The sequence below is a fragment of the Diadema antillarum genome, unplaced genomic scaffold (assembly GCF_040938485.1).
Source record: "Diadema antillarum isolate AM-2024a unplaced genomic scaffold, OU_Dant_1.0 scf00000022, whole genome shotgun sequence".
Lineage (NCBI taxonomy): Eukaryota > Metazoa > Echinodermata > Echinoidea > Diadematoida > Diadematidae > Diadema > Diadema antillarum.
This window is the reverse complement of record NW_027270911.1, coordinates 5,801,010-5,821,378: the sequence shown is the minus strand read 5'-3', so window position 1 is coordinate 5,821,378 and position 20,369 is coordinate 5,801,010. Positions and strand designations below refer to the sequence as shown.

The 20,369-nt window shown below is 38.4% G+C and overlaps 1 protein-coding gene across 1 annotated transcript in view; it reads right to left on the bottom strand.

The window, feature by feature from the left end:
* LOC139730767 (transmembrane protein 181-like) overlaps nt 1–19,847 on the bottom strand; it is a 43,116-nt gene extending 23,269 nt beyond the window's left edge. Inside the window, exons 1-3 of the mRNA XM_071641632.1 lie at nt 19,721–19,847; nt 10,263–10,366; nt 6,903–6,952 (exon numbers count right to left, since the gene is read on the bottom strand). Coding sequence (XP_071497733.1) covers nt 6,903–6,952; nt 10,263–10,366; nt 19,721–19,746 — 180 coding nt within the window. The 5' untranslated portion in view covers nt 19,747–19,847. The remainder of the gene's footprint in view (nt 1–6,902; nt 6,953–10,262; nt 10,367–19,720) is intronic.
* Between the last annotated feature and the right edge of the window lie 522 nt (nt 19,848–20,369).

The window sequence follows — 20,369 nt, the reverse complement described above, 5'->3', positions numbered from 1 at the left end:
AATTTTTGAAGTTTTTTTGCAGTACCCGCTGGATGAGAAGACTACTGCAGTGTATGAATAACTTAGATGTCACATGCGTACAACAATATAAGGAAAATATAAAGAGAATTTCACAAAATTCCATCTTTTGAAAAAAGTACACATTCCCCTGACTCGTTACCGATAAATGTTATGGGTAATATTATTCCCCCTGCCTTTAGAAAGAGGCAAGTCAATTGCTCTTTTATTATGCGAAAAAAGTGAAAATATGTTGAATTTTCTTTTATATTTTCTTTATACTGTTGTACGCATATGACTCACAAGCTGTAGTAGTCTCCTCATCCAGCGGTTCCAACACAAAAATTTAAAAAATTCATAACTTTTGCATCGATTGTCCAATTTTCCTCAAACTTTCACTGATGTGTTCTACTAATATTGTTGCATTTTCTCAATCCTTATGTTTATGAAGGTGAACTTGTCCTTTAAAGACATACAATGTATGTACACCCTACAATGTCGTATACAAGTTGGAAGCTGTTTTTGATAATACAGTTGAACCTCTCGTATCCGGACAAGTCGGGACCGGGGCTCATCCGGATAAGGGATTTGGCCGGATACGGGAGACTCAATGCTTTATACATGTACATATACATACACATGTACTGATGTAGCCCATTGTAGTACGTAGTAATGTGTATACTGCAACCTTTTCATTGTTACACTCAGTAACAGACCCCAAAATAGAGGTTCGTGTTTGCAAGAATGAAATCATTTTCTTTTATAAATTCTTGGGATGATTTACCTAAATAATTATTGAGAAATGTATCAAGTATATGTAATTCATTGTGTTTGTGTAGGAGATCTCAAGGAGTTGGGAATCCCCCTTTCCTCCCATAATTATTTTTAAAAAAAATCACGGCGAGATTGCGTCCGTATACAATAGAGAGATCCAGATAAAGGGAGGCCGGATAAGAGAGGTTCAACTGTACATGTAGATGTACAAGTACAAGGTTGTAAAACACATGAACAATAGATGTACAATTGTATGTGTGACATGAATATCTCAAATACTTAAATATTTCTAATACATTTAATGACATGAAATGTAAGAGTTTCCACACCATATTAGTGTCTGACAATGTATTTCAGAAATAGTTTAGTCCAAAGAATCTGTTTTTTCTTCCCATTTTCAATAAACAAGTTACATTTGTTACTTAATGAGTTTGTCTTTCATACAAAAAGGCTGGTATGCTAGTACAGTAGATATACACGTTGTACATACACGTAAACTCTGGCGGATAGAATATTAGCTGCAGAAGTGATACGTTGTATGTCCTCAAATTCTAAATAGGATTTCAGATGGAGTATGTGGCTGCTATATGTACCATCAACACAGAAATACTGCCTGCGGGTGACAAATTAAGATTGTAATGACAGCATAAAACAGGTGGTTCCTATAGATGGGTGGTCAGACCAAACGGGTCTGACTGCTCTACAAGATTGGCTTTTATATTTCTTTTTTTTGTTGTTGTTGAAGAAATGTATTGATTTGCATGTATCGACATCATCTTTCTACACACAAGGACTCAGTTCATTTAAAGGCACTGTTTACCATTGGGAGCAGTGACTTAAAAAAATGTTTGATTTATCACATAATGTGCATGTGAAACGTCAGTAGTATAACAAAACATCCTACCATACTATGTGTATATAAAAACTTTGCAATATAAAAGCCTAACATATTAGAAGATATCCCTATTTTTCTCTATAGACCATAACTGTAGATGGTTTATTCTAGAAACAATTTTATTATAACTATTGTTCACATTTTGTATAAACATTTTACAATACTTAAACATTAAATACTGATTAAAATTTTTACATTGGTATTTTTATGCCGAACTCACATTTTAGAACTATTTTACAGCACTAAAGCTGGGTTTTTGTTTAATCTGCAAATGATAAATAATGCCTTTAAAGACAGACTTTGTAGTATTTATATTTGTTTCTGCGTTTCTATGTGATGTGCTGGTACACTGTATGTATGGTAAAGATCAGAGCTGTGTACATTTGTGTACTATACAGTACTATGTAGTACAATGAAGGCATGGTTAATACTGAGGTGAAGGTATGGTATTGTTTGAGTACAGTATAGCTTTGATACAATGTGCTGTACAATACAGGCATGGTACAAGGTGGCACGCTAGCATACAATGTACAATTGTAAGTATGGTATCCTAACAGTGAAGTAAGGTACATGTAGCATTCAGCAATTACCTAATGGACGTGTGTTTCATACAGGGTGTACACAAGTTTTGAATTGTAAAGCAAGCTACAGTACACTTTGAATAGCAGAGCAACCTCATACATGTACACAGACAGACTGGGGATTAAATCCTCCTATTGATTACTCACTACCGCGTGATTTGGTTTACACTGCTGGTAGTAGCCCGGCAGCAGGTGGACACTGAAGCGCGGACCTGTGGCAGGTGGCAGAGTGTCGCGCATTCTCACCACATCCTCCCCTACCACAATCATCACCCTCGTGCGCATGAAATTCTCTGTTTCATTCTCACATTTGTGCCCTCTGCTGTACAGTATTTACAACAAGCATCATTATCTACAAAACACTTTTTTTTTCTTTTTGTCATTCCTTCCTCTTGCCATATTCCAAAATGTGGCTATCTGAATAAACATTCAGAGCAACATACACATACAAAATGTAGAACTTGTTTTTCCCCCCACACATGTATAATTTTCTAGTGAGCCATCAAGTGTGTTTGATATCTAGGCATTGACAAATAATGTATAGTTCCAATGTGCTGATTTACAGAACATTATGCGCAGTATTTATTTACCAAATTTTAAAAAAAGTTTCAAAAGTTATTTCAACATGGGGTGTGCATGACATACATTGTGCTCTGACTGTACAGTTGTAGATCCACGGAATATGACATCACTACTGTCATCAATTTATGAACAGAAATCACACGATACAATGAATATTTTAACATACTTGTACAGTATGTCTGCTTCGATTAAACACTAAACATCTTTGTGTAACCCACATGACTCCTGAAATGGCTCAATGACTCTTTATAACAGCCATTCACACTTGAATAGAGTGACATTGATGACACTACAATGCATATTTCTACTCAATGACAATTCAACTGAGCACTGCAAAAGTGCATTTTTGGTTGTTTTTTTGTTGTGCATAGAATACCTCACATTTGGCTGAGTATTTCATCTTCTGCACATAGTTAGGTATAATTTTTGTAGAACACAAATATTTCACTCCACATTTTGAGTTTTGATTATAATTCATACTCAAATAACTCCGACATGTTTGTTAAACATTCATCTTTAACTTTTGGGCAAGATGTTGTAATCTGGCACACACTAGAACACAATACAAATTGTATGTGTAACTGAGATTCACTGTGCACAATCAGTGCAACATCTTTCTTTCTTTTTTAACAACTGATGGCATTATATGTTTGTTTAAACAAACATATGCCACCAGTTGTTAAAAAAGAAAGAAAGATGTAATGATGATGAAAACATTGGCATACATGTACTATTTGTAATGTAATTCTGCTGCTACAGATTCACTAGTCATAGGGGAACAAATGAAGAATGCAATACACTGACTCAATATATCTAGCAACATCATTTATGTCTTTCTGATTGAATGTGAAAACATGAATTTGTGTGCCTACTCTGGCTGTACATTTTCTTCTTTTTTTTTTCTTCTTTTTTTCAAAGTCCCGGCTAGGCATTTATTTGCACAAGTTCATTGTATATTGATTACAGCAGACAAGCAGAGAACGAGGTTTATGACTTCCTAACAGCAAATCAATATAATGTCTAAGTTACCTGGTACACTCGTACTCAGAGAAGCTTTAGAAGCTTTATAACTAAGAATTATCAACGCATACTCATAGTGCATCACAACTTTTAAAGGGTGTGTACAGTTCTGGTTGAGGTAAGGATTTAGCTTTTAACGTTTTGCGAGATATTCAGAAACCACTCTATGAGATGTCAAAGAACATGCAATCCTAAGGGGTATCAAAAGTTTATTTGATGAAATTGGTTTTGACATGGCTGAGATATACAAAAACAAGGTGAAACAAAGAGATCCTAAAAAAAAGGCGTGGCCTGTTGCCTTTTATTATTATCACTTTTTTTGATATCTCAGCCATTTGAAAACCAATTTTCATCAAATAAACGTCGAATCCTTCTTTAAATTACATGCTCTTTCATATTTCATTGGAGGTTTCTCATTATCTCACTTAGCAATGTTCAAAACATGAATCCCCACCTCAACCAGTACTGTACAGTCCCTTTACCCAAAAAGAGAAATGTAGATTTAGTGAAAGCTGTGCACATTAGTATAGAACACATCAGTAGAAGTTTGAGGAAAATCAGACAATCGATGCAATTAAGAAGTTTTGGTGTTGGAACTGCTGGATGAGGAGACTACTTGAGTTAATGACATTTAACTCTTTATGTGCCATGGTGGAAACCCCCTGTGTGCCACGTTATTCTGAGACAGGAAGGTAGTCATGCTTTGAGAAAGAATTCTGTTCTTCCAATTTGTATAACTTCTACAAATTTCTGTTAAGATGGGCATAATAGCAGGCAAGTTAAAGAGGAATGCCAAGCTTTGTTTCCATAAATTGTATGATGAATCAATTTTCAAGTTTTCTTTTGAATGAAAAGTTGCTACATAACTGTAAAGGCATGACTTTTGCACATAAAACCGTGACAGATACTTAGAATGTACGAGCAAATCTAGTTGGGAATACCGCTTGATAGTCAATCACCACATAGAATGCAAGCAGTATATGAGAGGAACAAAAGCATGAGAAACGCTTTCTTTGTGCCGCAGGATTAGCAGTGATGAGCGATTTATCGATTGGTTTTAGCGGCTTTGTTTGTTGAGCAGAATATGCGAAGTTGGCACATCGTCGACTGAGTCGGACATGCGAACGTGGCACATGAAGAGTTAATATGTGTGGACAAGAATTATAAAGAAAATATAAAGAAAATTCAACATGCTTTCACTCTTCTAGCATAATGAAAGAACACTTGACTATAACCGCTTTCAGAAAGCAGGGAGAATAATTACTACCATTAACATATAGGTCAGTATCAAGTTGATGGAATGTGTAATTTTCATGAAAAATGAATTTTGTGGAATTCCCTTTATATTTTCATTATATTGTTGTCCACACATGACATGATAACCTCTAGTAGTCTCCTCATCCAGCGGTTCCAACATCAAAACTTTAAAAATTCATAACTTTTGCAACGACTGTCCAATTTTCATCAAACTTTCGCTGATGTGCTCTACTAAAATGTTGCTGCTTTCACTCAATCCACATTTCTGTTTGGGTTTTGGTTTCCTTCAATAGCACAAAAATATGACGGGGTTTATTAAAGGACAGACATTTGGGGGTCATACACAATACTGCTCCATCCATGCAGCATATCATAGCTCAGCATTCGAATTCTTCGAAGTGAGAAAGAGATTTGCAGGCCCCCTCCCCCCCGAATTTATCTAACAAGGACAATGTCAACAAATTGACATCCTTCAAACTTATTGTTAGTTAAACACTCAATACCGTCCTACGTGACTACAGCTACAAGTGCGACCCCACAGAGGTCTGTCTACGACAGCCCTCCTAACCCGTCACACTTCATGATCCCGAGTTCCAAATTCTATTTTGGAATACTCTGCTATGGGCAATCCATCAACACTCATCCTTCTTTGTGCTATTAAAGACACCAACAATTAAAATCACTAAATATCAAGAATGTACTGTACTTGCGCCCTTCTACTCTTAATCGACAAACTTGTACATTGTATGAACTAGTAACCTTCCTGATAGGAAAAAATAACAATAAAATAAAAAAGGCAGAATAATGTTTTGCATGATTGTTGAGAGCCTCCCCTGCTGTAATTGCCAATTTATCTATAAAGATGACAATCCATCATCTTTTATCAACTTGTCTCATCCTACAAGGTGTATCTGCCCCTTTTTCCCTATCAGCTATCTTTCCAGCGTATCTACATCTTGTACACGTATACTTGTATCTATTCATCTTTTTATCTGTATCTTTTTGTGGCTACAATGTCTGTCTCTTTATTTGTCTAAAGTTGTAGATTTAAAATTGATCTATTGTATTCATCCATTCATTCATTCATCAATCCAACCAATCACTCACTAAACTGTTCAGGATGTAGCTCTGTCCCACCCTACCAGTTTCATTCTATACACCTACATGTATCTAAGAAAGATAATTGATTGATCAAGAGCATCTTAATACTTGCACATCACGTTCTACTTGTATAATTTGGTATTACACATGCACCATCACATACTGCCACTGCAACAACCCATCCCGGTACTAGCTGTGTTGCAGCTGATAACATGTACAGTAGGGATTTACTTTGTCAAGACTCAATACTCAAACACTGCACAAAAGTCTATGTTTGATGAACCACTTCATTTTACAGTGTCTGCATGTACATGTACGTGTATTTAACCCATTTTAACGATCTACATGTTTATTGACATTTCATTTGCACTTCCTGATAAAAATGAACACGCACATGAAAAGCAACACATTACACACAAATGTTACATTTGTACACATACATGTCGATTGCCACTACAAAACCATATGTGATGAACATGACTCATTCATAATTCATGCCAATTCCATTCACTCCTTCCCGTTCCCCCACCACCTCCCCCCCCCCCACCCCCCTCCAAAAAAAAAAAAAAAAAAAAAAAAAGGAATAGAGAGAGAGAAAGTTGAGCGTATGGTATATTTCTAAAAGTTGCAGGTACAAGCATATGTGTACATCACATGCACATTGACAGAATTCCTTTACAAGTATAGTTACTCACAGGCAGATTTTCTGTCTTGGTCCGTGTATCTTCAATCTGTATATTTGGCCCTGGAAATGAAACAGAATGCGAGAGATTTAACGTTACATGTTGTGGCTTTTTATCGATGCAACTACAATTCACACGTTATGTAGTCAAAATAATAACAAAGCATGCTAGAATAAAAGTATCCCTGAGATTTACAAGAAATAGACTCAAGAGCACATGTTACACGTGTACATTTATGAAGCATAAAAAAAAAGATCATTATGTGATAAAATGACATTTAAAGACTTTCATTGAGACAAAATTATACACCATACACTTAGATTGTACATGTACACTGTAAATTGATAATTTTGAAGATCTCAGTGTAAATCTGAAACTACAATAAGTGTAAAATTACTATCTAGTGATAAGAAAAAAAAAATCACTGGTACACATTCTTATTTGTGCTACATTCATGTGTACCAGTACACATTATACTGATTATGAGTTATGCATGTACATCTGCATCATGTACTGAGAATCTAGACCTCTCATGTCAGTTAACAGATTTTGAACTATCAGGGCAATTGTGAAATTGTCATCTTATTTTAACAACACAACCGCCATTTTGATCATGAACACATGCTCACAATGATGTTTTTGACCCATGTACATGTACAGTTGCGGGAATTTAAATCATACAAATCAATTTTTGGCACGCATGTTGTGTTTGCATGCTTCAAAAGTCACCATGTACATGTACAATCGGGGGCAGTGTGTGTGTAAAAATGCCTGCAAACGAAACGCAAGGAATGAGTGCACTCTTTGAAGCCCTGGTAAGACAAGGAAAACAGCTAGGGACGTCGCCAACCTGATTCGATCGGAAGTCAGCCTCCAGTGTAAACAGAGCTGGTGCGTCAGCTGTAGCACTGTTTACACTGGCCATGATTTACACTTTAAATCATCACAGGGCACAAAAGCAGAACTTGTAGGGAGCAAGTATGGAGTGCACGCACATGCATTTTCATGTTGCACACTGTAAACTTCTGACTGCATTAATTCCATCCCTGCCATAGGCAACCTCTCTGTATGCAATATTAATGACATGTAGAGTTTGTGGTACTGAAAGGTTTAAAGCCTTCCCCTTGGCAACGCGACCATCATGCATTCCATGTTGCACACAACAAACTTCTACACGTACGTAACTGCATAAACTCAATCACTGTCATACAATTGTATATATGCAACCTCTTTGTATGCAATATTAATGGCATTTTGAGCTGGTGGTACTGAAGGGTTTAAAACCTTCCCTTTAATAGCAATGTGACCATCATGCATTCCATGTTGCACACAGCAAACTTCTATAGTCTGCATTAAACTCAATCACTGCCATAGGCAACCTATTTGTGCGCAATATTAATGGTACTGTATTTAGAGCTGGTGGTACTGTAGGGTTTAAAACCTTCCCCATGCAGCAATGTGACCTTCCAAACACAAAGAACACTTACATAATGAGAGATACACTGTACACATCTTCTCTTTTATGTTGAATTCACAATGGAGGCCATATCATCAACCTATCACAAAGGGGCAGTTCCTGAGGTACGTACAGTGTACATGTAGGTCATAAAATTCCAGCATTACAAGGGCAATGACTCCAGGCAATTCATACATGTGCACCATTTTAGTACTGCTGCACTGCTACACATTAAAGGGATCGTATAGTTTTGGTTGAGACCTAATTTCAGGTTTCTAACATTTTTTTTTTTTTTTTTTTGGGGGGGGAGAGATAAAGAGAAACCTCTTATGATATATGAAAGAGCATGTAATTCCATGAGGAATTTGATGTTTATTTGATGAAAATGGTTTTGAAATGGCCAAGATATCCAAAATAGAGCGATTCTAATAAAGTGTGAGAGCCACATTTTATTACGATCGATTTGTTTTACTTTGTTCTTTGATGTTTCAGTCAGTCCAAACCCAATTTTCATCAAAAAAAAACTTTGAATTCCTCTTAAAATGGTATGCTCTGTACTATTTCATAAGTGTTTTCTTGGTATCTCGCAAAAAGTTAAAAGCCCAATTCTCATCTCTACCAGTACTGTACCATCCCTTTAAGCATATTTTTTTCCAAGTCAGTGCATCACACATTAGTATCGAATCAATAATGCCTGTTTGTGTGTAGAAGGTACTTCAACCAGGGAGGCGGAAGCCACCTCCCCGCTTCAACCAAACTCCATCATTACCACACGAATAAACTTTGAACACAACATTGTACAACATTGTACCTTCCCTTTACAGTGTAAAAATAAAGCCAAGGCACAATTTTGCCTCGGATAAGAACTTCCATAAGATTTTTTTTTTTTACATTTGTAATGTATTCTGAGCACTTACTCACACAGTCTAAGGCCTTGCAGGTTAAAGAAAAACAGTATCAGTTTCTCATCCAAACTTTAAAAAAAAAAAAGAGGTTAAGGGTACTTGTTTTGGTTTTGTTCGTTTGTTTGTTTGTTTGTTTTTTAATGGCCATCCACAGAACAATGCTATTTGGGTAGTCTATAGGCTGTGCATGTGCGAGTCTCAACGGCTGGAAACTGCAAGAACAAATCGAAATTTTGCCTTTTTATTGTTTAAGAAAAAAATTAATATGGCAGCCAAAAAATCAAAGCAGATTAATTTCTTGTGGAGATGTACGAAACAATCTCTGCAAAGCGTGCTTGAGCCTTGGTGGCACTGTGTGATTGTGTAATTGCTAGAGGAATATCAGGTACTTCTATCATCAGTGTAGGTAAGTGCATTGTATGTTCTCGATTAGCTTTAAAGAGGAAGAAAAGGAAACCTATACAAGCTGCCACAACAATGACAAATCAAGGAATAAGCTCACAGGTCAGATATTAAACTATAGTTGGTCTGATATCTATAGTTAATCTCTTTCCAAATATATTCATGGAAAAATTAGAAGTTTTTAAATGAGAAATCATGCTTGTCTTTTCTATATTATAAATGCAAAGTTATTTCAGCCATTACCCAAGTCACATTTTAGTTTGCTTGATTGGCTTTTTTTGGAAAGGGGGATCCAGAGTTGGGGTATATTGACATCTAAAATGTAGACATTCTCAAACCAGGCAGATAGTTCTAACTTTGTACAAAGATACTGGTAATTCTTTTTATGTAAGTCTTACTTTGCACATTCTTGTGCATTGTACAACTGTAGGACCTAATGAAATGCAGAACCCTGTTTCATTAATTTCAATGTAAATTTCACAAAGCAACAGGGCCTACACTTGTAGCACTCTTCACGTAATGAATTGAGGCGCAAGGTGCTGGTGGGGATTATTGGATTATTGGCTCTGAACTGTACTTTAACAAAAAACCATTTGAAAAGACACCAACCTGCAATTCCAATGAGCACTGAGATACCAAACGCCATGAAGAAGCAGATGAAGACCAGGACAAACTGCCGCTTACTCAGTGTGTACAGCCTCATCTGTACTGACCTGTAGCAGGAAGTTGAGAAATAAACGTAAATGAATGCATGCAATTAACTTGGTATTTATGAGATATTTTTCACAGATATCATGCAGTCAGAAGCAAAATGTTGCTATTAAAGGATGTGTACAGTTCTGGTCGAGGAGAGGATTTAGCTTTTAACGTTTTGCGAGATACAGTGTATTCAGAAACCACTCTATGAGATGTCAAAGAGCATGCAATTCTAAGGGGTATCAAAAGTTTACTTGATGAAAATCGATTTCGAAATGGCCGAGATATCCAAAAACAAGGTGAAATAAAGAGATCCTAATAAAAGGCGTGGCCTGTCGCCTTTTATCACTATCACTTTTTGGGATATCTCAGCCATTTGAAAACCAATTTTCATCAAATAAACGTTGAATCCTTCTTAAAATTACATGCTCTTTCATAATTCATAAGAATCTTATCATTATCTCACTTAGGAATGTTCAAAACATGAATCCCTACCTCAACCAGTACTGTACAGTCCCTTTAAAGATTGTCTTTCAGTTACAGTGCACACACTATTCATTGACAAATAAATTTAAAAAAAGTCTTAAACATATTCCATGAAAGGTCAAGTGGTGAAGTTTTACCGGTCATCATTCTTCAATTCATAGCAATCATACATTTTCCTTTGATTTGTGGACAATAACGAAGAATTCTATGAACAGTTGCAGTACTTTTATAGAAGTGTATACTGTACAAACTAGATTTTGCTTTGACTGAGGTGAACATAATGTATTTTGCTAGACTACAAGTACATGTACAAACACGCCTTTCCGATACCCATCTTTAATTTTCACCTCCTATGGTGTTTCTGTCAAACAGCCTCAATGATGGACACACTATCTCATCATTTAGAAAGCTATTTTTGAGTAACACTTTTCACGCATGTGAATGCTAATTTTTGCAACAAAAGTTTTCTGTGTCATTTCTGGCTTACAGGAATCTGGCAGGGCAAAAGCATTTTCACACTGCAGCGCTAACACACTCTTTCTCAAGCAATCTATTGTAAAGTGACTTTGAAAAATACACTGTACATTATGTAAATACAACATACAAGTCTCTGCAAAATATATATCCCTTTGCATTTGGCAAAAGCCTGGCATCTTCTTTGTTATTAAATATGTGCCATCTTCACATACAACTTGTAGCCTTAGTACCAGAGTGGCAGCTGGCTAAAGATGTACAAAAACTTTCAAGAGATTAGTTTTGCTAGGCCGAACAGGGTGCACACGGTGCATGACCCCAAAGGCAAAGCGGTGCTTGGAGTTGCACAGTGCATGACACATGAATAATGCCTTGTAGCATGGTCCCAGCACTGTGATACACAACACAGGATAGGAGAGATCTGAGAATTAAGTTCAGAAAGTCAAGCAGGCGTGTCAGAAGACTCAAAATCTCCAACTTTACTTGGAGATCCATCTCCTGCTTTGAGGCTATTATTGCAAAATCTCCTGTTCTCCCGCTTGAGTTAGAATTCCTCTCACTCTACTAGTTACAGGCCTCGAATTAACCGACGGCCACCGACGGCCATGGCCATCGGTGCCCCTCTCGTTGGCCGCAATGCCCTTTCTTCCGTGATCAAAGTTACGGCCAAAAAAAAAGTGCCCTTTTTCTTGTGGCCGTGGTGCCCTTTTAGAATGAAAGTTCTTGTTTATGACGTATAATACATTGTATGCCCTTTCTCAAAGTCTACACTTCAATAAGCTTGAACAAATTTCCTCATCTCAAATATCATACCTTCTGTTCAGTTCACTCGTGTCCCGTATCTGATTCAAACTCAACGAGACGACGGACAATTGTACTCATGTTCGTACGGCCGACCGGCTTTGACCGTTCCGTCGACTGCCTCCGCAGCGCAGCGGCCATAGAGTTACTAGCTAGGTAGTATATGTAGTCCACTTCCCGGACGCGGACTGTATTCGTAGTGTGCCCGCGCGTACGTACGGAAGTACGTTGATGGTGTCTGTACGTCGAGTGTCGCAATCAGCGGTTGAGCGCGTTGGGTGGGTGCTATGTGCATGCGTGTGTTACTGTGGGGAATGCGGAAGATTAAAATCGTCTGGAGCAAGTGGTCGTAAGCCATGTGCCAGGCATGTCGGACGGCTGCGAGCGTTGCCATCTCTCTCGCTCTGCATTCATGCCCGCATGCTCAAAGTAATTTTGATCGAGGGCACGCATGCGAAAAAAAGTGAAATAAAATGTTTAAAAAAAATTGTGCAGATCCCCCACCCCCGTAACACTGTATGTGATTACGGGTTGGCTGGTTAGTTGAAAGTTAAAAGTGCCCTTTTGTTCCTCAAAGTGCCCTTTTTGTTCCTCAAAGTGCCCTTTTTGTTCCTCAAAGTGCCCTTTTGTTCCTCAAAGTGCCCTTTTTGTTCCTCAAAGTGCCCTTTTCGTTCCTCAAAGTGCCCTTTTTGTTCCTCAAAGTGCCCTTTTGTTCCTCAAAGTGCCCTTTTTGTTCCTCAAAGTGCCCTTTTTGTTCCTCAAAGTGCCCTTTTTGTTCCTCAAAGTGCCCTTTTTGTTCCTCAAAGTGTCCTTTTCGTTCCTCAAAGTGCCCTTTTTGTTCCTCAAAGTGCCCTTTTTGTTCCTCAAAGTGCCCTTTTTGTTCCTCAAAGTGCCTTTTTTGTTCCTCAAAGTGCCCTTTTCGTTCTTAAAACTGCCCCTTAGGAAAAAGTGTGCCCCCTTTACAGGATAAGAGGGGCACCTTCAAAGAAAAAAGGGCACATTTAGTTGATCCTCCAAAAGGTGGAGGGGCACTGTGTACCCCTGCCCCCCCCCCCCCCCCCCCCCCCCCACCGAGAGCTGCCCCTGTGCTCCTTCCAGGCCCTTTTTATACCATTGTCGGACTAATTTAACTTTGGACTGAGATTTAAAACTTCGGCATAGCGAACTTTAACAATAATTCGTAATCATTTTTTTTTTTTTTCATTGACATTTTGTGAAGCAGCATGCGTTTCGGTAGTTTGAAACGTGTAAATGTTGCGATGTCTTTCCCCTGCAAGTGCGGACTAAGTTCGGTCACGGCGAAAGTTCCGTTACGAAATAAAAAATAATGCGAGCCTTTTCAACAATAACGCACTTCCGTACATTGTTATGCATTTGAACGCAGTTTCTAGTTTCGGACAAGAACCGCAAGTCTTTTCTGCGACGCTCTTGCGTTTTAAAAACAGATTTGCATTTGATTTTTAGAGTTGCGTTTAAATGCAATTGAGTTTAAATTTCATACAATTTTCTAGTTTTGTGTTATTATCAAACGCAAGTCTTTTCAGCGTTCCGTGTGATTTGATGGACTTGTATTTGATTTTCAGAATTGCGTTTAATTTTTAATTTTGCTTACGATAAGTCTTTTAAACAATAACACACTTCCGTAGATGTTTAGAGATGCGTTTAAACGCAATTTCTATATAGTTTCGTACAAAAACCGCAAGACTCTTCTCTGCAACGCTCTTACGTTTGAATACAGCGTTACGTGATTTGATGGACTTACATTTGATTTTTAGAGTTGCGTTTAAACGCAATTGAGTTAAAAAAAGTTCCCTACAATTTTCTAGTATTGTGTGATAATCAAACGCAAGTCTTTCAGCGTTCCGTGTGATTTGATGGACTTGCATTTGATTTTTAGTGTTGCGTTTAAACGCAACTGAGTTTAAGTTTCCTACAATTTTCTAGTTTCGTGTGATTATTAAACGCAAGTCTTTTCAGTGTGCCATGTGTTTTGATGGACTTGCATTTGATTTTCAGAGTTACGTTTAAACGCGAGTTTAAAAAAAGTTCCCTACAATTTGCATACAGTTGCATTTAATTTGTAATTTTGTTTACGAAATAAAAAATAATGCAAGTCTTTTAAACAATAACACACTTCCGTAGAGTTAGAGATGCGTTTAAACACAGTTTCTTATAGTTTCGTACAAAAAACGCAAGTCTTCTCTGCAACACACTTGCGTTTAAATACAGCGTTACGTGTGATATGATGGACTTGCATTTGATTTTTAGAGTTGCGTTTAAACGCAATTGAGTTAAAAAAAGTTCACTACAATTTTCTACTTTCGTATGATTATCAAACGCAAGTCTTTCAGCGTTCCGTGCGATTTGATGGACTTGCATTTGATTTTTAGTGTTGCGTTTAAACGTAATTGAGTTTAAGTTTCCTACAATTTTCTAGTTTCGTGTAATTATCAAACGCAAGTCTTTTCAGCGTGCCATGTGTTTTGATGGACTTGCATTTGATTTTCAGAGTTGCGTTTAATTTTTAATTTTGCTTACGAAATGAAAAAAGTAATGCAACAATAACGCACTTCCGTCATTTCCGTAGATGTATAGAGATTTATTTAAACGCAGTTTCTAATTTCGTACAAAAACCGCAAGTCTTCTCTGAAACGCTCTTGCGTTTAAGTACATCGTTGCGTGTGATTTGATGGACTTGCATTTGATTTTTAGAGTTGCGTTTAAACGCAATTGAGTTTCAGGTTCGTAACAATTATTTTCTAGTTTCATATGATTATCAAACGCAAGTCTTTTCAGCAACGCAATTGCGTTTAAATGCAAAAGTTGCGTGTGATTTGATATCACCTGCATTTGATTTTTTTTTTAGTTGCATCATTAGTTGCATTGTAATAAATCTTTTTAGAAAGGGCCCTGGTTTTGATACCGCTTCGGAATAATCAACGTTTCTATTCGGATTTACAAAAACACCTATTTCATGTTCGGATAGTGAATACATGTACCTACTGGGACATATAAGTGTGCAAAATTTGTGCGTTTTGAGAAAAACGAGAGGGAGAAAAGGGGTAAAGTGAACTGTCTTGGGTACTACATGTAATGCTCCAGTGTAAATGAGTGTATGTCCTTTCTATATTCTGGCATACAAGACAATGGACGCATGGCGCGAACGCCACCGTGCCGTACACTAGCGAATTACCGAGTAGAAACGCAGCGAATCGGACCGGGAAAACAATTCTTTTTCAGAGAATGGCGATAAGATTTTGAGCGAAAAATTATGTCGACTTAGACGAGGGAATTAATACGTATTTCAGCTCAGTTGGCACTGAAAAATCAGGTCGACTTACGCGAGTTGTCGACTTATAAATGTCGACTAAGATGAGGAAATTTTCAAGGAATAACAAAGGCAAAAATCGGGACTTTTTTATTGTGTCGACTTAAGCGAGTTGTCGACTTATGCGAAGTCGACTTAGGCGAGGTCTACTGTATACTATTATGTATTTGGGGGGGGGGGGGGTTGTTAGAATATGAAAAAAAAAACCATAAAATTCTTGCAACGACGCAAAAATCACCCTTTAAAAAAACACCCATCATGCCCTTTTCAATGTGGCCTTGGTGCCCCTCTGACTGACCTAAGTGCCCTATCATGGCTGGCCTCATGGTAAAAGTGCCCTTTTCTAAATGGCCTTGCCCCTCCAAAATCCTATTTCAAGGCCTGCTAGTAGCTGGCTGTTTCCTGCTTTAAGATGAACATGTATATTCCCTTGCTTAAAATTTAGCTTTCTCCTACCTACAATGTAACTTTAGTTTTATCACGTGATTAAGAAGAAAGAAAGAAAAAAAAAACTTAAGACAACACTAGAGAACATAACTCTTCAGCTTCCAGGGTGCTTGGGCAGGTTCTTCACCCAGCCGCAAGGGACATCGCATTCACACTTGATATGCGCCATGTGTGTGCGATCATTCTCCAGTTTGCAAGGGGTCAAGGCAGGAGAATCTCCGCTTTTTTGTGATGCTTGGGGTTCAAGTCTTTGGCATGTGTGAAGAGGCGTTGGTGTGAAATCAGATGAGAATGAATAAGAGAGGTTAACTGCTGACCTTTATAGCACACTGTCTCTGTATTGATTACCTACTTGTATAGAACTGTGTGGTCTCTTCAAGAGACAAATTTGGACTCTTACCGTACTGTCTGAGTGTAAGAGAGTAAGTGCAGAGCTGAGTGTCGATAACTGCGACAAATGTAAAACATACCCACGTTGGTAACATTAGGGAAAATGGTCAAGATCTTTGCTATTGTGTATGACTTGAAAGGATTGTGTTTGATAGATTTTAAGAAATATCTGTCCATTGTGTTTAATATATTCGTAATACCCACTTCCTTCTGCAATTCTGGTGGATGCTTGGTGCATCTTAGCATCATTCCAATATTCTGCAATCTTGCATAAATAAATAAAGGGCTCATAAGCCCTTCTGAGTCTGTTCACACAGAGAATCACCCCTCACTGAGACCACAAACGAAGTGGCTGAGAAGGCCATTTGAACTGAACTGTCATGGTGACCTTCGTGTGCACAGGAACTTCAGTAACATTTTGCAAACTGTATCATGTTTGCACAGTGCGCACCGCATTCCACATTCAGAGTGCTCTAAACAATGGTGACACGTATAATACAGTGTTTAGACTTCAGAGCGCGTCAAGAGCGCTCCTGAGCCTAGCCTCCTGAGCCTGTACACACCTCCAAATGCTCTAGTTACAGCTGTATGCATACAGTACGATGAGCATTTGTTATTTCTGCATGCACTTGGCAATGTCTATTGCAATAATTTCATGATTCATAGCCAAAGTTGCATAGTAATGACATCATAGTGAAGCTGAAACATGTGACAATATATCAGCACCTGCAGAAAGGTTCAAGCTCCCATGCCAAGGTTCGACTGTACGCAAAAGCACATAGAATAGGCTCTAGGAATGTACATTGTTAAACAGGGTGGTCCACGAGGGGTTTTAGCATGTCGCTGCAACATGCTAAAATTCTTGTGCAACATCCTCAAAAGCCAGCAACATGCTATTGCTATGCAACATCCTCAAGAATTTGCAACAAGCTCAAAGTAAAAGTATTCAAAAATGTGCAAAACATGTGCATACAGTAACATAAGAAACATCAAACTACCTGGTACTTTTGTGTGCAAAACATGAGAGAGAACATTGAATGTAAGCAGCACAAAGAGAGATAAGCAGCAATAAAATATTGCGTACTACATACTCACTGTGTGCGCTCCGCGCATATTCAATTTCTGCAATATTCTCAGATTCTGAGCTTGCAACATGCTCAAATTTTAAGTTGTGGACCACCCTGTTGTACACTGTATGTAGCAGGTGGTCAAATTTTGGACGGCGTTGTGGTTGACTAATACGGGCGGCTTGCACTAGACTCCCTTTGATAAACTTAGCTAAGAACATCAAACGTTGGAGTAATTTAAGGTCAAAACGCTGTTCCAAGACGCCCCCCCCCCCCCAAAAAAAAAAAAAAAAAAAGAAGAAGAAAAAAACCTAAATTGCTGAAGTTTCTACTTTCAAATAGTTCTGCTTCTTCTTCTAATTACTCCTCAATGTTACATGTGGAACCAAACAAGGAGGAAGGGTACGGAAAAAGTTAGTTGCTTGATCTGAAATAAGACTCAGAGTGTTGTTGCGCATTGTTGCATGTTGATTAATTTAAGCTCCGGATGTCGGGTGGTACTAGAGGCAGAGCCCATCTCTGTTAGACGGTCTATCCATGTTCCAGTACTTGTATGGTACGCGGAATAGAGTAACTGCGTCAGTAAGCGGCCGTGCAGCCGTTCGCGGCAGATACAACATACACGGTAATATACAGCTAAACACAGCATTGCACTGTTACATGCACACTACACATATACTAACACACTAGCAATCAACAAAAACCAACCGATAAAATGGGCACGATTTCTGACGAAAGTGAAATTTTCTCACCTAAATGACAACATATCGCATCCAAAATGAAATTTTCGGTACTTCTTAACATAACACTTAAGAAACAATGGTCCAAGAAACTGGATTTTTTGTCATTTTCTCGATGTTCATGGATTTTGAAAACATATCCTCACGTAAAATAGAATTTTCGTGAGCCGATGTGGGCCGCCATTTTTTTCGGAAAGTGGATGTTACCATCGAAAAAAAATGAGAAAAACACGAGAAAGACATCAACAACACCGCCAGAATTGCGATCTTGTTTGCGGCCAATGCATGTGCGCACGCTATTTTCACGTGCTTTCGCAATGGGAATTGGCGCTTACGCAATGTTCGCGAGACATGTGAAGGCGTTCAGCTAAAGATTGCGGAGCACGCGCGTATTGCATAGGGATTGTACATCGTGCCGCAAGCAGAAATACTACGTCGCATATCGCCCTTATCGGCGGAAATTGTGCCGGGTTTTGCCCTCGTAAATCATGAAAACTGCGTTGGTCAATGGTAAATTTCTTTCATGAAAACAATTGCGTTAATGAATAATCTTGTCTATGATATATGAAATGGTTGAAATAATTTGCCTGATTTGTTTACAAGTTGGAAAAACCCTTAACAATGCTTAAACTGCCGCAAACGGGATATTTTACTCTATAGGAACTTGTATAGGGCCTAACTATGAAGAAAATTAATAATATGAAAATCCACAAGCAATAAATTAAAGCATAGACATCTACATTACAAAGCATAGATAGCTAATGTTAGATCTATTTCTATTTAGCCTTGTACTTGTGGCTTAGGGCAGGCCTAAATTTAACTGCGACAGCCGCCACACGCAGTGTGGCGGCTGCGCCGTGCTCCCATATCAGATCTTCATGTTGAACAAACGGGTGCCTTTGCGGCGCTATATTTCCTTAATTTTGCAACAGAAACTACTAGGAATACTTACATGGGTCGATGAAACCTAAATGACTATCATCGGCGACTGTTTGAGGCATTTCATTGCTTGTGATGCACAAAATGATGTCTACTAAGCAGCTCACCGATGTTCACGGAATTCACAATCACTTGCACAAGCACACAGAATAGGGGAGCTATTCGTTATTCTCACATAAGCGAAACTGCGGGGAAGCCGCCAGGACCGCGCCTGGCGGCGCGGTCTCCGGGGCTAGCCTAAATTAGGCTTAGCCTACACTGCACCGGACAGACCGCAGTACTAGTGTCTAAATTTAAAAATCATAAGTTTAAAACTACATAGACTAGGACAAGTTCTATTGTATTGTTGTTTGCGTCAATTGTTGCATGCAGTTTACAATACCACCCATCGCCACGGCACACATCATAATATCAGCAGCTGCTATGAAAGCCCTCTGCCGAGCCGGCCTAACCCCACCTCCAACGCAGGAGCTCGCCTCTACCAGGGAGGTGCACCTCCCTGCCTCTACCAACCGTAGTAGCTAGCCCCACGGTCCCCCGTACACGTAGGTTGGTGCTACGTAAAAAGTTTCGCTGACACCAGCGCCAGGCCTGTATCGAACGCGAAAGCACAACGAAGTGGTAGTGGTGTTCGCAAACATTCTTTCCATTGAATTATTTCAACATGAATGTGTAATAGTCGTCAGTTTATCTACTTACGAATCTAAAATGGCCGGAATTCGCATGATGAAAGACCTTCCTAGAAAGCACTTATCTTAAAGTTCAACTCCTTTCATCTGACTTCCTTATCGTTCCACTCCGCAGAACTCCGACCACACAGTAGTTGTACTATCACTAGTAATGCTATGTGCTTGTGCGTGGGAGTGCTATACAAAATTGAGCACAGCATAACTACACACGTCGTGGGTGCCCGGCGTATTATTCACAACCTAATTTAATCAAACGCAAGAATGATCTGTGTTAATAAAAACAATAACCAAAACGCCTTTACCTTTTTAAAAAGGTAATAATTATGTTAAAACAACAAGAACAAATACAAATGATATATATCCAGGAAAATTGATAGCTAGATTATTAAAGATAGACTATAATTCTATAATGAAGCAATTTGTAAAAAGAAAACATTTTCGAGTGGCTTTGGCAAAAACATAAAATGGTGAATATCTCGCTTTTGGAATGCAACTCTTTGCAGTAGAATAGGCCTACTACCTTTTCCGGGGGGGGGGGGGGGGGGTATTGGTAATCATAAAAGGCAAATCGTACAATGGCGGAAAATGAGTTTTAAATAAAGTAGTGGGATAGACATTATAATCTTATATTTTTGTGTACTTCTATGTGCTTGTAAATA